The sequence below is a fragment of the Mugil cephalus genome, chromosome 20 (genome assembly GCF_022458985.1).
Source record: "Mugil cephalus isolate CIBA_MC_2020 chromosome 20, CIBA_Mcephalus_1.1, whole genome shotgun sequence".
NCBI lineage: Eukaryota > Metazoa > Chordata > Actinopteri > Mugiliformes > Mugilidae > Mugil > Mugil cephalus.
In genome coordinates this window covers 4,902,571-4,924,412 of record NC_061789.1, presented here as the reverse complement: position 1 = coordinate 4,924,412, position 21,842 = coordinate 4,902,571, and the positions used below count along the sequence as shown (strand labels likewise).

Here is a 21,842-nt window from a genome sequence, read left to right as displayed (position 1 = left end):
TTAGAGACGCAGCAGAGCCCGAATTTCAAATGAATTTAATGGCGGCAGCCAAAATCGTGGTCATGACTAAAATTCAATTAATTGTGTAAAGTGAGTTTAGGAACGACTCACAAAACATGAAGAACAGCACAAGGTGTTGACCTGGATCCCACTAGATCCCAAACTGATCAAGTAGCTGTGGTCCACACATGATGATCCACAGAGGCTCCTCTTCTCAACCCACTGGACCCAAAGGCCCCCACTAACAACTACAGCTTTTGCCAGACACCATATGACACCCTCAGAAAGCACAAGGGAGACCTACACAATATCAGGAAGGTGGTCATAATGTTATGCCTGATTGGTGTATGTATACTCAATAAACAAGGATATGAAAGTATGCCTCAACCTCATGTTACAGTAGATATAGAGTATAAAATATGGAGGTGAAATAAGAGAAAACTGGGGCGTAGAGGCCTAACCATGGCAACCATGGCAACTCTATCCGGACATGGCCAAGAGTGATGAGAAGGTGGACAATCCCCGCACTTGTCCTCCCGTGTTTCCCGATCAGAGGCCGATGAGGAAGGAACAAAGCGAACGGAGCCACCGCGGAGCTTCCAGCAGAGCCGCGGTTTTGTATTTTTCATGTTAAGCGAAAGGCGACCAAAAAACGGGGGGATTTTTTCCCCTCCGGTGTCTTCCAAGCCACATTCTGGCTGAAAGAGCGAAAGAAAGAACAGGGCTGAATACACTGGTGAGTAAAGCAAAGTGAAAAGGGGTGGAAACAAGAGAGAGGCCAGCTGCTCCGCTCACAGAGAGAAGAAAGAAAGCAATTATAGAACAGTGGGAGATCCCAAATAACAAGACAGTAGCCGTATGACGCAGACCGAAGGAGTCAGTCGGTAACACACAACAACAAAAGTCCCCGCGGGCGAAAATACCGTCACTCACCAAGTGACAGCTCTATTCTATATCCTGGGAGGGGAGGGGAAGGGGAAGGTTATTTTGGTCGCGCACACACAGACACACAGGTATCCATGGTGACGTGCCCCGGCGACAAGCGAGCGACGGGTCAGCTCGGACGGCTGCGACGACCCCGATGGTGACTCAGCTGGTAGAATTTAGCCCAGCGTGCTGTGGAAAGCCGGAGCGGCGCTGACCTCATTCCACAGGCTTTCCCGTATGTGAGGGGTCCAAAAGAAAGAATGAGCGGGGAGAGAAAAAAAAAAAAAAAAGGAAGGGAGGGAGGGGGGGGCAGAGAAAGGAATGAAGGCACAAGAGAGGTGTCCTACATCCAAAACTGCCAGGGTCTAATCCGACCTGCAGCGTGAATTTTATGTTAAAAAATATATATAAAAAATGTCTAATCAACCAAAGATTTTGCGACCCCCCTGCAGCACCTCCACAGACCCCCTAGGGGTCGCGGACCCCCTGTTGAATCAAATAGAGTACTTTTTTTGCACTAAAACAAAAGGAGACAATTGGATTTGCAGTTATTTATAGGTTATCCCCCTTAAAATCCATTTGTGCTTTATGTGGCCACCTGAACTAAAATGAGTTTGACACCCGTGATCTCGACTAACATCTAGCATAGCAATAACGTGCTTATAGGAGCGTGTATGTGTATGAGTGTTACTGGTTCCTGCATAAAAACTATAATTAGAGTGCGGCGCACACATGGTAAAGAGATGAAGAGAAGCAGAGTTCAGAGGGAGCGACGTGAGCTCGGCGTAGAATAAATGAGAGGTCCGACGACGCTCTGACCCGGTTCAGTCGGAGCCACGAGAGCAGCGTGTAATGATAGGGAGCTCACGGCAGATCAGACAGAATCCCTGGAGCTCTGCAGCTGCAGCGGTGGACGTCTGCCAGGCCGTCGGTGACAATGCCTTGCGTTTCCGTGGACGATGTTTTCTTGTAATTACAGGCTTCGCGACCTAACAGTTTACATGGACACTAGATGAATGCATTCTGGCTGATTTTTCACACGGACGTACCCACACTGTGGGGGAGGGGGGGAAGAGGAGCTCATTCTCCAGTCATTCGTACCAGCTGTACAACAACTCACCTTTCTGTAACAGATTCATATTCATATCAGTGCTTTTCTGTCCAAATTACTGCATCATTTCTTTCTTTCTTTATTCTTCTTTGGTGATTGTTTGTTTTATTATAATATTAGTAGTTGGTTTACTTTGTTTATCTGCCATCATCATCATCATTATTATTATTATTATTATTATTATTATTATCATTATTATTATTATTATTATTATTATTATTATTACTTCGGAGCTGTAATGACTGATTTACAGGTTATTTTTGGACATATTGTAAATACCTTTCTGTTATTAGTTTAATTGTGGGTTGATTCATTTTTGATTATTGTTGAAATATTTTTATTATTACTTTGTTCATTTATTTAGTTTTCGTTTATTTAATGTGTTTTTATTATATTAATTTTATTAATTTGAAATTATTATTATTATTCGACTGTTTGGCTCGTTGGTTTACTTTTGCCTTTATTTTGTTGTGTTTGTTTAATTAATAATTATTGTTTAATTATTTATTCATGTTAAAAAGAAAATTTATCGTAGATTTGTACTTATCGTTTTTGTATAATTTATATTTTATTAATTTTCTATTTTATTTATTTATTTTATGTATTTTTTGTCTTTTTTATTATCTATTCATATATTTTTTTTTAATTTTCTTACACCTATTCTTTTTTCTAGCAGCTTTCAAGATTGTTTTCTTTGTTTGTTTTTTTATGTGCAACTTAGCTACTGTGACCAAGACATTTCCCTTATGGAACAATAAAGTCCGTTTAGGTCTGAGTCTAATACTGTGTCCATTCAGTAAAAGAAGATGTGGCTCGTCTTTTTGGTTCATCGTCTAAGATGCACGGAGGAGAGCGGGGGTTCCAGAAACAGGGAGGAAATCGTTCTCATCAGAGATTCCAACAGTGATGTTTGAAAAGATAAACATGTTTAGATGTACAACAACTAAAAAGACATCAGACTTGAACTTTATTTATTTTCTAAAAAGGAAAATATAACAGACAGACCCATGTTTTCCACCAATGCCTCCACAAGATTTCTTCATCTTTTATTTGCTACATCAATGTTTCTGTCCATCCTGGAAACTCTTTCTTTTACTTCATGTGTGATAAACATGCTCAGAAATAACAGATTTATTCCATCCAGAGATAAACCATCACATGATGGTGATTGAAGGTGGTTACCTCTATTATTATTACGGCAATGCCGGCTATTCAAACGTGCTATTTAAAGAAACACATCCCTCACAAGATGAGAAAGACCATCCAAGAGAAACAAAACAAATAAAAGGGGGGGATAAACTGTCGCTGTTGTTTCTAGTGACAGCGACGGCGCACAGCAGACGGGCTAAAGCTGTCTAAACACCGATAGGCCACGATAAAGCTTCTGCTTATCACAGCGGTTCTTCTACATCAGAGATTCAAAAAACAATCGGCCCGCCCACGGTGTCTTGTGGGTCCGGGGTTGTTTTGCAAATCGTGTCCATCAGAAACGAGTCGTGAAGCTCTTCCCTAACTAGGTTTAATATTGTCGTGCTAGTTTGACCGTGCAGCAGCTGTAGCTAAAAGGTGAATGCATAGGAAAGGAAAGAAGCAGGTGCGTTTAATAACAGCCCGAAGGGTGATGTTGGCCTCTCTCTGTGTCTCCTCCTTATCTCTGTTTGTCTTTTACTTTCTCTATAAATCAGGGCATCAGCTGCAGCAGGCAAACCACTCACCACCCACTATTAGGAGCTTAGAGGGCTGTTTCACAGCACTCACTCTTCTGAGAGCCACAGAAATTACGCTAACCCAGCTCCACTGCAGAAACCAAAAAAAATCTTTAACTGATAATTAAAAGAACGATTCGACCGCTGTAATTTTCCGCAAAAAGCTGAATCTAATCGTAAAAATATGAATAAAAACCCATATTTTGCCCTTCTCAAATAATGACATCAGTACGAAGTCTTCTCCTGAACTTGTAAAAGTAAAAAGAGAAGAAAAGAATCCCTGCAGCGGTTTTAAAAAAAAAAAAAAATCCTTTTTATGGTTTGGAGAAATAACGGCGCATGGGAGCCAAAAGCGTTACATAACCACAACACTGGCCAATAATATGGAGAAGAAGGTCAATGCGAACAATGTAACGCAACGCTTCAATCTTAAATCCTTCACACTGTTCAAGATTGTGTGCAACAGCCTTTATATTAGCGTGGAATTACCCATTAACCACACCATAAAGCTGGATAACCTGACAGGTAGTTAATCTGCTACATGACTCCACCCCCTTCCCTCCTAAAATGACACACTGATGACCTTGTGGCGTTTCACACACTTCACAGACTAATCTCCTGTGCTATGCGGCCAATCTCCACAATTCCTGCAACTGAGATAAAGTCTGAGACGCACAAAAAATGCTAATATACCTGCCCCAGTTTCCACGGTAACCCAATCATACCTGCCTGCGAGTGAAGGTAAAAATACCCTAAATGAACTAATCAGGCAGACGGTATAAGAGCTGCTCTTACCTTGGAGCATGCAGCGGTACGCCGACTCAGAGATGGCGTAAATGTGTGGAGGCATCTCGTGCCTCTTCTTCCCTCTGTACATCTCAATGATGTTCTCTGAGTAGATGGGCAGGTTCTTGTAGGGGTTGATGACCACGCAGAAAAGGCCCGAGTACGTCTGTGGTCAAAAGAACAAGACGAGCAAACAAACGTGGGGAGTTAACGGACGGGAAATAGTAAAGTAAAGCTGCAGTAAAGAGAGGCAGGATGAAGTTATTATACAACAGATAAAACAGAGCAGTTTATACAAAATGATAAAATATGATGTTAAGACAAGATAATGATATGATGTGATGCTATACGTTGTTGTATATGTTACTATATTGTATCAACTATGATAAAACTGACGATGCGAAACAATAAGTAACGGATATGACATCATGATATCATCATATATCATGAACTGATGCGATACAATCATATTGTTTCAAAAGGATAGTTATACAATGGGATGTGTTATGATACAATACAATACGATACAACAGGATAATGATACAACACGATAACAATACGATGACTCAAAGCCACTGAAACAATATGATAAAAAGGAAACTTTACAACACGATGTGACACGATACGATACGATACGATACGATGCAATACGGTATGACAAGATAATATCGTGATAATAATACAATGCCATGGGATGTGGGATCACAATATGATGCAAAATGATACGATAAAAGTAGCAAGTGAATTCAAAGGCAGGATTATCATGTGATACAAAAGATAAATCCAATGATCCATGATAGACATGATAGAATATGATGTGACAAATCAAGATAGGACGATAAGGCAGGATTACGATACGATACAATACAATACGATACGATACGATACAATACGATACGATACGATATGATACGATGCGATGCGATGCAATGCAATGCAATGCAATGTAATGCAGTGCAATACCATATCATACCATACCGTATCATACCATCCAATATGACCCAATATGATACGATACTATAGGATGCAATATGATGTGATATGATACAATATGATAAATGAAAATAGCGGACATCACAAAACAGGATAATGATACAATGCCATGTGATGTGGGATCACAATACGATTCAAAATGATACGATCAAAGTATCAAGTAAATCCAAAAGCAGGATTACGATATTATTGCGGTACAATAGATAAATCCAAGTAGGTGACATGATATAATGGGGTCATGAGGAATTAAGGAAGTTGGTTACGATACGATGCGATGCGATGCGATACGATACGATACGAAACGATACGATACGATACGATACGATACGATAATCAAGGAAGCTGTTGTGTATGACAGGATAACGACAGAATGTGATGTGTCATTAATCAAGGAAGTTGATGCGATGTGATATGACATCACAGTAGCTCAGAGGAGCTTCAGAATAAAAGCAAACTAATGATGCTGTAGCTATTTTTACCAAATCGGCTTAAGATGGTCAAATAAAGTCTCAGGCCTTTATGGTCGATAGCCTTACAACTGGAAGTGGAAATAAAGAGAATACGTAATACTTCAGTGACTTTTAGATTACAAGGAACTTGCACATTTCCAGCCTTATAAATCATCTGGCCTGCATTTGATCAGTGCAGCGGGACTTGTCATTACCCACTTTTAAGAACTTACATCACCACCGTGGGCACGCAGCGCAGCGATAGACACAGAGCAGGCTGTTCAGAGACGGACATATTCAACAGACTCTCTTTGTTTTACAGAAAACAACAGCAAAAAAAAATAAAAAAATAATAACAACTCCCTAATGGTGGTCATAAAATATAAATACAGCACAACGCGGCCGTATGAATATTGTTCTAAGGTCGCAGCAAATAGCCTGCAAACATTTAGGCCAGAGTTTCAGAGTTGTGGCGTTGCATTTGGCTTTGCAATTAGCCCGGCAATCCCTCCCCAGAGAGTGTGTGTGGTATGAAGGCTTCTCAGATATGCTGTAGGCTGACTCGACCAGGCAGCAAGGCAGCCGGGAACGAGCGAGAGGCCCTGGCGGGGCGGTGGCTCCTTCCCATTAGATGCTATAGAAGCTTTGCATTGCGCACCACCCCCCTATAGATGATACAGAGAAAGAAAGGAGTACCAGTGGTATGACCTACTTCACTGGCATGTTGGGTTTAACCTCAGTGTACCTCACACACAGGTGTGCATAGAGCACATGCCTAAAGAATGTAAAGATTACCCACACTTCAACGCATGTACGCATACACTGATCGGCCATAACATTATGACCACTGGCAGGGGAAATTGCATTGGACATTGGCCATCTTGTGAGAATTCAGTGTTCTGCTTGGAAACGTTTGGACCTGACATTCATTCATGTGGATGTTACTTAGACATGTAGCACCCACCTACACCAGACCAGACCAGGCACCCCCCTCAACCCCATAGCACTCAAGGACACACAAAAACTGCTTCGGAGCAACAGCACAAGGTGTTGACCTGGCCTCCAACTTCATAAAATCCCAAACTAATCAAGTATCTGTGGGGTGAACAATAGAGGACCCTACACTCAACCCATAGGACCCCCCCCCCCCAAGGTAAAAGACATTCAAATACTGGACTTCAGCAAATGAATTACTAATAATACTAAATAAAAATGTATATTTAGCACATTCATGTTATGAAGCACTCAGGTCGGCATGGATGGAGGCCCTCAGGAGTCCAGAACGAGCCCAGAAAATGTAACTTAGAAGCATGACCTGTAAAAGGTTTTTACTACTCGGTTCAAATCTTTTCACAATTATGCCGAATGACTGATTGAAGTTCATAAACAGTGAATTAAAAAAAGCACTCTACAAGCTGTCGGCTGTAATAACCAGCTGAGCCTCTGTTTTAAGTTGCTTGGCTTATTTAAATTGTCCTGTCATGTGCTGCAGGGATCGTTCTAAATCAAAGCACCAGACACATCACAGCGCTCGCTCGACAATTAAAACTACATCCAAGAGCGACGAGGCGCTGGGACCCGGGAGTGACTCAGCAGCCCATAGGTTCACGACGGGCCCCCAGAGAGCAGACTGCAGACTGTAGCCGTTACGTAACGGCTCAGTTATGGCCCTCAGTCAGCACCGAGCAACTGATGCTGCGCTGCTGATACAAAAGAAAAAAAACAGGGTGTTGAAGGAGAGTGAGAGGGTGGGAGGCAGACGGAGATGAAGAGTGAGAGAGCAATGATCCGGCTGACAGAGCTCCCCGAGGTCCAATCCAGTGGAGCAGCAGAGGCGTAACAAACGCTGAACCGTGTTCTCAGCCTTTCTGCAAATTGCTCCTCACCTGAGAGGAGGGCAGTTTAGAGGGAGCTGGCGAAACTCTAACTCTCCACTCTCCTTTTTTCGAGGCTAATGAAAAATTTATTCGGCCCCTGCATCTGAAAACTGGAGATGCTATAAATAGGGAGCCTGTTCCGCTCTATCGGTTCGGGTTCTGTAGCGTGCGTCTCTAGCACAGAGGCTTTATTTTTCACTGTGGACGTTTCCAGACAAATGAAGGGTTAAAGGGGAGATTGTAATTTGCTGCATTATGTCGTTAGTTAAAACCACACAGATCGGTGCATCTGCATTTCCCTTCCATTGCTTGTGAAACATATTATAAACTCTAAAAATAAATACAGCGGTTGACTGAATTTACTTATTTATTTAGCAAAGGAGTTCCTTAATAACCTCTGAATCTACGGCAAATCCTTCAAATTAAAAAGAAACATCTCCTCCACATGCTTATTACCGCTCCACTGCCACGTGCAAACCGGCAATTATTGTGCAAGAATCTTGCATGGGGATCAACGCCACGGGGATTTTGCCAGCTAGCAATAGTAGCGTGCGGCTAGCAGGGCGCCCGCTGCCCCTGTCCAGGAAAGAGAAGGTGATATTTCCACTGTGAAATCAGATCCAGGGGAAGGGATACAGTGGCCTAGTAACAGCTGAGCAACAGCAGACACAACAGCCGACCCCATCTGCCACCCCTGATCAGTCAGGCGGCGTGCCTGCACTGACGGACCGCGCTCCATACCAGAGGCTGGGAAAGGGCACCCTGTCCCATCGATCTGTGCGGGGTACGGGAGACTTTGACCGTCCCTCTGACTGATTTCATAACAAAGTTAACAAACACCTCAGACTTTTGGAATATGATCAATACACTGAGATGGTGTCAAATCACATGAACAGCGGGAGGACCCACTGAATGACTGAATTTTAGAGTAGATTGACAATTTAATTTAAAAAAAAAAAAAAAAAGAAGAAGAAGTGGGGACATGAGAGGTGAAAGTTAGAGACATTGAGCTGGAGTGGGCGGCGGCAGGAGACAGACAGACGGACGGTCTTTTTCGCCCGTGGAAGAATGCTGAGGCTTTCTGACAGCTGAAGCTTATCTAACAACACAAAGGCCTGCTTGTGGGACCGCTCTTGTGCCGTCGCCCGCTGTGCAGCTTTGTGACTCACCACCTCACAGATATAAAAGCTGCTCCCGTGAAAAGGTTGACCCTAACAGGATGACTGGCTTCGTAAGGATGAAGCTGTCAGACGGGCAGAGAGCCCGACAAAAGACGTGGAATGGGACGGAATAAAATCCGGCACATGTCAGAGGTTTCCTGGAGAATAAAATGTGTGATAAAAGACGCGAAAGAGCAAAAGTATGATACGGTTTTTCATAATATCACAGGAATTTAATGGATGTTTAAAGGAGAATATTTCCGTTGTGTTGTTTTTAGCGACACCTGTGGCCAAACATGGGAATTACAGCTGTGTTGTGAGCCACGCTTCCCATTTCCTGTTGGCATTTGTCTTGTAAGAGTAATTTACGTTTGTTTAGCTTCCTTGAAACCCTCGCAGAGGAAACATGCGTCACTAAGCCAAAAGCTGGCTAACGATAGTAAGCAAACGACAAAGACGAGCTGGCACGTACAGCTGAACCTGGCAAGAGCCAAAAATCTTTCACAATGACAAGCACACAATCAGCATGACTCAGGAGACGTCAGCGCTCTGCGACACTTTGCAGCTCTTCTTAGCCTCCCAGCTAATAGAGAGTGTGCAGTAACGTCACTGCCGCCCGGGGCTTATGTGTTCAGTTGTTTCTTCTATTGCAGAGATCCATTTACTTCTCTTTTCTTTGGCAGATATCTGTAAAAATATATCTGGCTACTTTTCAAATCTGTTGGTTCAGTCACTCGCACAACAACTCTCCATTATGGTTATTTTTCACCATAATTAATTTTATAATTTAGACGCTATGATTCAAGCTAATGCTGCTTTTTACCGCTCTGTGGCCGTAACCATGGAGACTTCCGCTAGCTGTGACATCACATGCATACCCTCTGTAGTAGCTCTTCCTGTTTCCCCCTTTCAATGATGAATGCAGACTACTGCCACCTGCTGGTATGGAGAGTTATTTCCTCTAATGTATAACTAGAAGACACTTTGTGGGCTAGTCTTTGTGATGTGTTCGAGTGCAACTTTTTGACCCATTTAGAAGCAACAAGCAGCACCATCACAGTGCGTGCTTGCTAAAATTGAAGTTTTTTCTTGTTTTCCGAATACAATCAAACAATTATGCTAATTAGGCTAACGAAATGTTGGTCTGTGCATGAAGTTGCTTAAAACCAAAGGTTTCCAAAATCTGGTTTTCAGAGCAGATTTAATAAGCTAATATCGGCTACTTTTATACTTGTTTCCCACATTAGTTGAAACTTTAGCTACTCTTAAAATGAACATGACTGGAAGCTTGAACTATGCCCTTTAACTCTCAGCAGACTTCTGCATTTCTGTGATGATCAGTCACAGAAGTCTTCCCACTGACCTCCACTCAGAGCACAGCCTGCAGGAGACGTTATATTATGTCTGCAGTAGGTGCTGCAGAGCTCCAGGGGGGTAAGTCAAATACGCTGGAAAGAGTATTTTTTTCTCTCCTTCTCCTCCTCAAAGCGAGACAAACAGGGAGAATTCTCTTCCTGATAGAAAACCAACACAGTCGGACACATGTTTTCAATTTCTCTCAGGCAAGGGGACAATTAACAAGCCCCAACCCTGAACCAAGAAAAAGTCGAAACGATGACACTACGGTATTTGAGAGAAACTGAAGAGGAGCGTAGTAGGGAGCTTTAAGGAAAGGCGTGGAAATTCAAGCCATATGGGAATCTTTTCTTGCACTATGATATTTGGCAATTTATAATCACAACTTCCAGGGGGCTTCTTCGTGTGAGAGCTGGTGCTGATGTTGTATCGGGAGTTGACGAGCGCAACAATTTGCTTTGCAGCTTTCTAAAGCGGAATCTCTCAGGTGATCGCTAACCCACATTCTATTCCTGGAAAAGATGTCACTAAATGGGTCGAGATCACAAGAGGAACGTCACAGAGCGGCAGTGAAATTAGATTATGGGGACAGAAGCGAGGCTGTGATAAAGACGGCTGCAAACTTTTGGAGATAACGGACTCCTCCCTGCACCAAAACACTTTTTCAAGTTTTAGAGAGAGAGGGGTCAAGGCATCAGACAACGGCCTCCAGCACAAGGCTGGAGCAACACAAACAAACTGAAAGCAGCAGTGTTTATGGAAGAGGTCGGCCTTAAGCTGAGGTGAGGGAGAAGGCCACGGGGGGAGGTAACAGTCTGTAACCCAGAGGCACTAACGAGAGGAGATCTGGTAATGGTTAAAAGACTAGAAGAGGTCTGACTGTCAGTCATTCGCTGTGTGAGTATATACATATATATATATATATATATGTAATTCAGGAGAGTAAAGATAAATATGAGATCTCACTTTCACTTTTTCCAAAACAAAAAGCAAAAATGCTGTCCATCAATTTGAATCTATAACAGTCTCTACTGCTACACCCTGAGAGATCTGAAGCCACTTACATATATGAGTCCGGAGTAGTAGCGGTCCTTCAGGTTGTGCAGCACGGACGCCTCATTCAGGCAGGTGAGCTCGGCCATGTCCTCCACCTTGCTGAACTTGGGCGGGTTCATCTTCTGGATGTCGTCCTTGTTGATCACCACCTTCTTGCCGTTCTCCGCCAGCTCCACCAGCACCTCCTCGCCGCGCTCCTCCCGAATGCCGGCCGCCTCGAAGCCGTGCCGCTCGGAGGGGACCCATACCAGCTTCTTGGCCGTCCAGTCGGCCTGCGTGGCCGGGTTGTAAACCACGGCCCGGTCCACGAACAGGTACCGCTCTGGGTCCTCTTGCCCACTCCGATGAGACATTTTAGCTGGGTTTTACCAGAGCAACGTGGCCACCTAGGACACACAGGGATCAGAATCTTAGATATTGCATGTAAAGCACAATTTTTTGCTTATATCACTGGAAAGTTACTCAATGTTTAACTTCCTGAGACACAAGCTTTTGTTTGCTTTGCATTTTTAACTTCTCCAAGGTATTTGGGATCAGTAGGTCCTAAGACGTATAAAAACTAAGCACCATCTTTAAACAGGAAGTAGTAGTTTTTCAAAAAAAAAATGTCCTCATATGTGGACATTGGGATTAATTCATTATTTATATTATAATAATGTCACCACTGTGTGACAAAATATAAAACTGATTATTTTAATACCTGAACATGGCTAAGCAAAACCAGAATTGCAAACGATTAAGTCCCAACGTCCTGAAACGAGTATTTGCTAATTAATTGGCAAGGTTGTAGCTCATTGCTACTGAGAATTTGTTAAATTTGTTGGTCATATAAAACTAGAAACATTAATAAGCATAAATAAATAAGTTTTAACTGTAGAATTTAATGGGGCGTCCACTTTTGAAGCAGAATAAGCTGCAATAAAACCTAAAACGTAATGTCCCCATATGAGGACGCAGGGTCTTAGGAGGTTAAAGGAGCATTTTAGTTTTCTTTGGTGACATCTGTGGCCATAAGTGGGAACTGCAGTTAGCACCTGGGTAGCGTTCAATACAGTTATGTAATAGTTGTAGGTCTGTGTTTGCCTGGTTTGCTTGAAGCTTTAACAGAGAAAAACTGCGTCACCGGCCAGAGACAGATGAGAATCTGAGATATTAAATGTGATCTGTGTTTACATGTACAAAAACATCAATCGCTGTGGATGATGATGACCCACAATGGAGCCACGTTTCCAGTGTTGCTTCCCTCATGGGTTCTGGCTTTGTTCATCTTTTCAAACACTTGTTTTGAACATCTGGTTGTTTTGTACCTCAGTGTTTCTGTACTTCCTGGGAACTCATCATTTAATCATAATGCTTACCATATAACATTAGCTATTAAATAGTTTTTTTCAACATTCTGCCAGCTGTGGAGCATCAAATCAGCCATCTTTCCTCCACCTTTTTTGACAATACTCATTGAGAAAAGAGAAGATGACCAAGATGGAGATAGCTTGGAACACTGATTCCAGCTTTGTTTATCTTTTCAAACACTTGTTTGAACATCTCGTTGTTTTACTACCTCCATGTTTCTGTCCCTCCGGGAAACTCATTATCAGATGTTTACCCCTTGGAACAAACATGCTCAGAAAGGAGGGATTTATGCCAACCAGAGGGAAAACAAATAACATTAGATCAAGTGTTCATGTGGTTATACAAAGGCAATGTTTTCCTATTAAACAAACTAGCAAAGGTGTACACCACTCCTCTCAATCCCACTGAAAAGGAAGCCAAAAGTATTTCTTGAGACATTAAGTAGCTACCTCATTTAAATACACAAGTACACAAAGAATGTTAATTTAGAGCAATTGAGAAATTCAAATACCCTACATATTGATTACATAACAAAAAGGGGGATAAAATGGGGTAAACTAAAAGGAAGTCACATGTATGGAGGACCTGAACTGCTAAAATCTATAATAAAGTTCTCAATAAATAAATAATAGGGTAAATACAACAGTACAGCAGAGCAGAGCTAGATGTTCAGCTAGATGATGGATTTTTTCTCCATTTGATTAGGTTGATTACTAACAGTTTATTTGTGATGATGTGAACCAATAGTGAGTGCCATCTATCACTAATACTTCCATTTAGAGCAGCACATCTTTAGTTACTAAACGACAAACCACATTAAAGGCATCAGTCATTCTGTGCGATGCAGTGCATCGACGGAAACAAATGCTTTGCCTCACAACTGCTATAAATAACAGTTTACAGCATGGTGAGGACATTAAAGCTGGTCCACATCAACAAGCCAGACTTAAGCGTGGATCTGGGAGTCTGCATTACAACAATGCGCATACTGCGCAGGCTGCACAGCGCGTCAAGCGGGACGCAGCGACGTCGTGAATCTCACATTTATCATCACCTTTTATTCTACTGCTCTAGAATATTAACAATCCACCTTATGCTGTCGCCATGGGAGGTATAAAACTTGCTGCTCACTTACATCCAGCTACCGTAATAAACCGGCAGCTGAATGTGGTATTACGGTAAATACAAAAACATATAAAAGTCAAGTTATTGTGTAGAGGATGATGTGTGGGATGAACTGTCTTGGTGGTTATGTAATTATAATATTGACATAGGTTGAAATGTCAGGTGTTTTACATGAAAAGCTGGCTTCTGAACTGACTAAAGTTTCCAAACAGACCTCCATCCTCTCTCCTCTGCTCCCCTCCATCCACTGTCTAATATTCTATACTCCATCCTTTTCCTCCCCCGGGTCCTCACTCAGACTCACCTGGTGCAGCGAAGCAGCGGTCAGATCCTGTTCACCGAGCGGTCCGATCTCTCCCCTGTACGCGACGAGCTGCTACACACGATTGAAATGCAGGCATGTATATTTGGGCTTCGGTATGCGCCACAGCCACAGTGCAGCCTCTCACACTGGGGGCCCCTCCTAAACCGAGCGGACTTGACCGCTGCTGCGCCCGCCTACGACGGACCGAGCGCGCATAGATACCGATCACGCAGATCACGCGCCTAAGGCCGTCACCCTCTTTTGGATGATTCACCTGGGGGGGAAATGGGATCTGCGTGCGCCGATGCCCGTCTCTTTTAATGACTCACTGATAATGAACGTTTTGAGGGGGGTTTTCTGCAATGATCGACAGCGCTTTAAATCTATCACACCAATATCTAGGCATCGCACACACCCACCAGATGCAGCCTACAGACAATTGGGCTCTCACTTTGCGGTCCTTCTCTCGCCCTCTCCGTCATTGGCTGGAACCAACCAACCCCCCAAATGTGCTGCAAACCGAGGACATGCGTAGAAAAAAAAGTAATCCCTCGCGTAATAGGTCTTCAAAGAAAAATATTTGTTTCAGAAATAACAAAACAAGGAGGCCAAATTATTTCTTCAGGCTATGTATGGAGGATAAGATGTGCCAAAAATAAAACTTCGTAACACAGAAACAGATACAAATAAATAAATTAGAAACTATTGAAATATGCTAGTGAAAGGGGAAAACAAACAATAAAACAAGAAAGTCACCCAATTTATTAACACCACGTATGGAGAAGATAAAGTGCAAAAATTCAGAATACATATGAACTAGCATATGGATGGGGAAAATAACATTTTATTTTACTTTATACGTTTGTCCTAGTCACTCTAACCCTATTATTTCTGCAGAATCATTTTAGTTTTACAAATAATACGGGGCCATCTAGTGGGAAAAACTGGTCAATCAACACCTAAATCCTGAATTTGCAGGAAACCAACGTCATTCGGAGAGAAATTACCAATATGGTCACTTGTTTGGATCTGAAAACACTTTCTACTTTTATCCTGTACCAAAATATTCCTAAAGAAAACTTCACAAAGCACAGGAGTCAAAATATGTAATGAAGGAATGACTGAATGTGCCAAAACTGAAAGAGCTGAAATTAGATTGTGGGGACAACAGTAATATAACCTTTAACAAACTTTGGCCATCAAAAAAGTTTTAATTTTGTACTGTCATTTGCATGGAGAAAAGTTCATATATGAAACACTTACCGTCATCCAACATTAGCAAAATGTCCTTTAAGAGACAAAGAAAGAAGTCAAATTATTTAAGTTTAAATACAAATGAATGAAATTTAGCACACCAACATTAAGATATAAATTAAATAAGGAATTTTCTACTATTTAACAAAACTCTAAATGAAACAATGTATAATAGCAAAACAGAAAAATAATTAAATGGATTTAATCAGTTAAATGGGAAGATAAATAAATAAGGATAATAAAGTTAACTAAAACAGGTCTTCTTTTACAAGTTAATATTATTAGAATAATATTTTTGGTGCATTTAATGACATATTCATATATTTACTGAGTTATTTGTTTGCTCGTTTTCTTTCCGTCCTACACAGTAGGACTTAAAAAGCCGTGTTTGACTGTATGTCGTCATACCAGTTCCCACGCTGTGAAATGAAATATCTCCCTCTTGTGTCCGAAAGCGTCAGCAACCACATTTTACGGTGGACATAACTCACGCGACCATACATCATCGTACCACAAACATAAGCTCTGGGTTTAAAGAGGCGTTTTATTACAAATGGAAAAGTCTCATACAGAAGCAAAGAGAAGCACTTTTTTTTTTTGTCATTAAATAGTCTTTCGCTTCCATACTGAATACTGGAAAACATGCCGTCATAGTAATTAAGTTTTACATCAAACGCAGGAAAAGGTATCGTGTGTTGAAGTTATGTACAATCTATGAAAGTAAGAAAAGCTCAGCGTCCTCCCCTCCATGCTGCTCCACCCCTCTTCTTCCCTCCTCCTCCTCCTCCTCTTCCTCCTCCTCCTCCTCCTCCTGCACCCAATCCTCCTCTAACTTTCTTCCTCACTCCGCTCGATTGTTCCGTGTCATCCTCATCTCCATCTCCTCTTTTCGACCTTTTCCTTTTCTCACCGTGTTCCTTCATTTCCTGAGGAAGACAATTAATCACGTTTATTGGGAAGCGGTTTTTATTCATTGAAATCAATCAGAAACCCTGAGATGAACCTCAGTATCTGCTACTGTAGGATAAATACAAGACTGCCTGATAATATATTGCTATTATATTTGAACCATTTATACTTCCAGCTATTTATTCACTACTTTCAACAAATTACGTTTACTGTAATTAACCACTTTTGCAGTTATTTATAATTCTTTTTAACTTTAATTTACTTCCTTTATTGTGTATTTTAACCACAAGTTGAAGATACTTTAAAAATCAAAGATGCAATATCAATGACTTGAACTAGATGCCAGTGTTTAAAGTGCAATACCAAGGATGCTCAATAGGTGCCGCCACAATAGACTTTTGTGATAAATTTCCTCATAAAATACTAAATAAAATTTCATGTTAAACACTAAATTTATATTTTCTGATCACTGTGTTGGTGAAACTTAAAATACATACATATAGATATTAAAATAGTAATATGTATAATATATATATAAATAATTTTTGCTAGTTGGGGACCTGCTTGATTGACACAACTTACACACACTTTAACAATTAAAATTGAGTTTAAATTTAAGCTTTTAACTGCATTTTTTACTATGTCTGCTTCTAAGATCGCAGAGAACCTCCTTATAATTTTGTCTGGATATGTGCCGAAGAAATAATGACGATTATGGTCTGATCTGGAATAACTTAAAAGCCATTTGGCCACTAAATTAAGCTGCATGCACGTTTTTTTTTTTCTACTATCCGTTAGTGATAAAATCTACAGTTCTGCTCAACCCTCAGAATGTTCTACATTTAAGCAGTTACGATAAAGAAAACTGTTGGCTTTAAGGTTTCCTAACTTGTGTGGGTACGAATGTTAAGGTAAAAATGAAGATGACGTACCAGCCGGGCAAACCTCTGGGCCTCGCTCACCCTCTCCACCAGCATCATCACTTCTTCTTCTTGGGTGGGAAAAGCAGGAAGTTTCTTCCCAATCAAGGTTTCGATTCGCTGGAAAAGCTCCACGTCATACCTTAAATAAAAAAAAAAAATGTTTAAAACTCAAATGTGTGTTTATCATAAACACGGATCCAATCAAACATCATGTAATTGGAGAAGAAACAAATAAAACAAGCTTTTCTTACTGAGTGACAAAAGTGATGGACTTCCCGGCCCGTCCCGCTCTGGCTGTTCGCCCAACTCTGTGGATGTAGTCCTGTGGGGGGCACACAGATCCAGGGATCCACTCAGATTAAATAACTCGTCATTAGAAGTCATAATCATTAATGTGAGTAGAAGCGTCGCGGTACCTTAGAGTGAGTGGGGATGTCGTAGTTGATAACGCAGTCGACGTGAGGGATGTCCAGACCCCTAGAGGCCACGTCAGTCGCCAGCAGCACCGAGCGAGACTTGGACTTGAACTTGTTCAGAGCTCCGAGACGTTTATTCTGAGCAGGAAGAAGTTTAAACCACTTACTGAGCACTCAGCAGACACGGATTATTTTAGTTTTTCTAACAGGATATAAACGTTTTTTCCTTAAAATGTTATAATTTAATTTAAAACATCATTAGAAATTCTTCCATGACAAAGAATGTGAGGTTGTGTGTTTGTGTGTAAACATTTACCTGACTCATCTGTCCGTGAAGAGGGATCGCAGTGATGCCGAGGTTCCTTAACAACAGCGCCACCCGCTGGGCGTTGTTGCACGTGCTGCAGAAGATGATGAAGGAGTTGCCGGCCAGCTCGTTGAGGATGGACACCAGGTAGCAGTCCTGCAGCGGAAACAAAATTAAAAATCATCACAGTGCCCCGTGGCCCTGAAGCGGAGACGACTCGCGGCCTGAGTTTAGCTCTCGGGTGCAACTCTCACCTTGTACTTGGACGGTATGAAGACGTAGTACTGCTGCAGCTTGTCTACTGTTGTGTATTTGGTGGAGACAGCGCACTTCACGGGATCCTTCAGGGCTGCTCTCTGGAGTTTCTGGACCTGTTCACGAATGAATCGACATTAGTGAAAGGAAACAACACTTAAAGTTTGGTTTGTAGTCGATGTCAGAGTCTTTGTGGAGCATTTATACTTGTTGCACTGCTGTGTCGCCACCTTAACGCTGGCTCCAAGTGGGATATATGCCAACAGCTAACTGAGCATCGGTATGTTCTTACTGCGGCGACTTTCACATGAAGGTCTTTGTTCTGAATTCGTGTTTCAAGTCAGTTTGTTTTGCCTAAATCAACCAAGCTGAGGTCAGACAGAGACTCAGTCTTTTGCTCCCCTGGGTCATTTGTTTTGCAGTGTGACTGTACGTTACCCACGGACCAATACAATACAATTATATTTAAAAGCCTGGTCAAAAGACAAACACTGCAAATTAGCAGAAACTAAAAGTCTTACATTAATCACATTTTCCCAGTAGTCTGTGGCATTGTCATGTGTATAGTTCCTGTTAAATTCCCCCGAGTGGCAAAAACACGGTGAAATGTATCAGTAAATACAAAGAGACAGGAAAAATGTGGATTATCAGATTAAATTAAGGACAGTTGAACTCAACAATGATCCATATGAACTAGTCTGGATTTGGAAAAGTGGATTAGCCTCAGCTTCCATTAGTTTAAGTTAATTTCAGTTATGATAAATGTAGCTAAATAAAAGACGCTAGCGCTAAGAGCTTTACTGAGAAGTAACTTTAGCCATATAATACTGTTGGTTCAGTCAATCGCACAACAGCTTTTTGCATTTTTTAATTCATTTTACAATTTAAATGCTATTAAACTCTATGATTCAAGCTAAAGCTGCTAATCTCCATGTTCAACTGTCACTTATTGCCACTCAGTGGTCGTAACCATGGAGACTTCGCTAGTTTTGACGTATACCCTCTATATTAGGAAAATTCTTGAGTTTATTCATCACTTTTGCAAACGACCCGCTAATTGGCAACGCTACATTACAGCGCCTATGCTAAGCTAAAGCTAACAGCTGCTCTTCCGGATGAGGACAACACCTGGACTGATTTAAAAACATTGTATCTCACTTATCCAAAAGTGGGGAATACGGTGAGTGATACAGCTGGCGTATCCCATTAAGGCATTAACTGCAAAATGTGTCAATCTCAATAATGTAGTAACTACCACTAAAGATCCAACGTATTACTTTTCCTCTGCTTGTACTCATCTGTCTCACTACCTCAGCTTTGCATCTTGCATACAAACACTGTGTCATTGGTGCTGCAGAGTTTAGTTGGAAGGTGAAAGCTCAAAAAGAAATTATGGAAATTCTGATGGATGTAAAGAAAGTAATAGGAAGAGAGGGAAATAGTCCATTTTGAAGATCAATAACCAGTTTTATATATAAGGAGTGGGACACAAAAACCTCCAATAAAACTAATAAATATAAGTGAAATAAATATAACTGAACATCCTCCTACCTTTTTGGTCATGGTGGCAGAAAAAAGGAAGGTGCGTCTATCTCTGGGAATCACCTTCAAGATTTTATCCACCTGGTCCAAAGGAAACACAAGAGGAAGTTAGATCCACATGAGAAACATGTTTATACTGATTAAATGAGAACGAATGAGCTCAGTGAGGAGGGTCTGATTTACTGACCTCAGTCTCAAAGTCCATGTTGAGGATTCTGTCTGCTTCGTCCATGACCAGGAACCTGAGCGCTCGCAGGGAGAAGCCCTTCGTGTTCTCCATGTGATCTATCAGCCGACCAGGTGTGGCTGTAAACGTATGGGGCGAGCACATTTATATATATACATATATATAAAAACTACAAGACTGTCAGATAAAGCAGAACGTGAAGTGGTGTGGTCTTACCGATTACGATGTGTGGTTTTTTAGCCAACACCAAGGACTGGGACATCATATCGATTCCACCGACTATCACGGCTGCAACAGAGACGGAGTTATGAGCGCGGAGCCATGACAGCGAACGCCTCACAGCTGAGGAATGAACGACACGTACCGCATTTGACGCCGATGCTGGAGCCCAGAGCCTCGAACTGCTCGGAGATCTGAAACGCCAGCTCCCTGGTGGGGGTGAGAACGAGGGTGTGAAGCCTCTGAGGCGAGGCCAGCAGCGACTGGAGGATGGGGAGAGCGAAGGCGCCGGTTTTGCCCGAACCGGTCTCTGCGAGGCCGATAACGTCCTTCCCTGCAGGTCGAGGAGGGAGCACAGATAAAATGACAAGCTGCTGGAGAGTGCCAGTTTGAAAGCATGGTCATCTCTGCAAGACTCCGCAGTTAACCTGTGGAAGTAACAGCAGCTTGTCTGGTGGATCAGACCACACAGGCCAGACTTCACTCCCCATGTGCATTCATAAACCTGCTTTCAGTTCACCTCCTTTTCTCCTTTGGACCACTGCAGACCAGGAACATCACACACAAGAGCTGCAGTCCATCTGAACCCGTCGCATCACAATTAAATCCTTGTTTAAGTCGATAAAATCCTTCCACTTTACCCTTTTTCCTGCTTCTAATATCAACTTTTGAGGACTAAATGTCATATATCCTACCCCCTGACAGGTGCCGTAACAACTAAATAATCTGAGTTATTATTAAATTATTTCACCAGTCAGTAGTTATAAAGTATAGAAGTAAAAAAGAAAAAAAACACATAATGTAGTAATTATACTCGGATATTTCTGCTTTTTTTGTAAGGTAAACACGCGTGTTTCACAGAAAACAGAGCGGCCGTGAAGGCATCTCTGGTGAGTTTAAAGTGGTTTCCTACCTTGCAGAGCCACCGGTATCGCTTCTACTTGGATCTTTGTCGGACTCTTCCATCCCAGCTGTTCACAAGCCTCGCAGAGAACCTCGGTGACACCCTGTTAGAGGCAGTCACCAGTTATACACTTTTAAAAACGAAGAGAACGCTGTGTTTACGTAAATCATTAGCTTCGTTTAGCATAGCTAAGCTAACTAAAACTCCTCTTCTTGCTTCGCTCTCTGAAACAAACTCACCAGATCCTTGAAGGTCTTCACTGCCTCTTCGCCTTCGCCGCCGTTATCTTGACTGTCCTCATCTTCACTGCTCGAACCTGCGAGTGTTTCATCCTTGTCTGGATTCACGCTCTCCGTGGAGTCGTCCGCCATGCTTCTCGCCCCAACGTGTCGTCGCACTGCGCAGATGCGGAAGACGAGTACAAGCTTGAGGCGGAGTGGATGTTGGGAATTGGAGTTGTGAATATTTAATTGCGTTTTTTCCAGGGATATAACACCACAAATTCCACACAAATTTGTATGGAGGACCAATTCTGACAAATAATTAAATAAATAAATACATGGCAGAAATAATTAATTAAATATATAAATACCTATATACATTACATGAACGCGATGCATTTAGTCCATCCTTTTACAGTCTGTTATTTTGAAAGGAGAATACATTTCAAAGTCAGGTTCAGCTGAGCTTCGTCCTGCTGCCATCTTCTGATTGGTTTGGAATTGC

At 41.9% G+C, this 21,842-nt stretch overlaps 2 protein-coding genes across 5 annotated transcripts in view; both read right to left on the bottom strand.

The window, feature by feature from the left end:
- Window positions 1-14,544, bottom strand: part of LOC124997441 (myosin-10) — a 65,273-nt gene extending 50,729 nt beyond the window's left edge. For 2 of the 4 annotated variants that reach the window (XM_047571128.1, XM_047571129.1), the window contains exons 1-3: window positions 14,201-14,544; window positions 11,430-11,807; window positions 4,540-4,696 (exon numbers count right to left, since the gene is read on the bottom strand). In XM_047571128.1, the coding sequence (XP_047427084.1) occupies window positions 4,540-4,696; window positions 11,430-11,774 (502 nt within the window). In that variant the 5' untranslated portion in view covers window positions 11,775-11,807; window positions 14,201-14,544. The remainder of the gene's footprint in view (window positions 1-4,539; window positions 4,697-11,429; window positions 11,808-14,200) is intronic. The other 2 variants (XM_047571130.1, XM_047571131.1) reach the window with 1 other exon arrangement.
- Window positions 14,545-15,980: 1,436 nt separating this feature from the next.
- On the bottom strand, window positions 15,981-21,527 carry ddx47 (DEAD (Asp-Glu-Ala-Asp) box polypeptide 47). Its single transcript, XM_047570834.1, has 12 exons — window positions 21,356-21,527; window positions 21,126-21,219; window positions 20,358-20,546; window positions 20,210-20,281; window positions 19,994-20,112; window positions 19,816-19,887; window positions 18,264-18,380; window positions 18,019-18,165; window positions 17,703-17,840; window positions 17,538-17,608; window positions 17,296-17,425; window positions 15,981-16,380 (listed from the first exon to the last, which is right to left on the bottom strand). The coding sequence occupies exons 1-12, from the start codon at window positions 21,485-21,487 to the stop codon at window positions 16,186-16,188; spliced, it is 1,476 nt and encodes a 491-aa protein (XP_047426790.1). The 5' UTR covers window positions 21,488-21,527; the 3' UTR covers window positions 15,981-16,185.
- Between the last annotated feature and the right edge of the window lie 315 nt (window positions 21,528-21,842).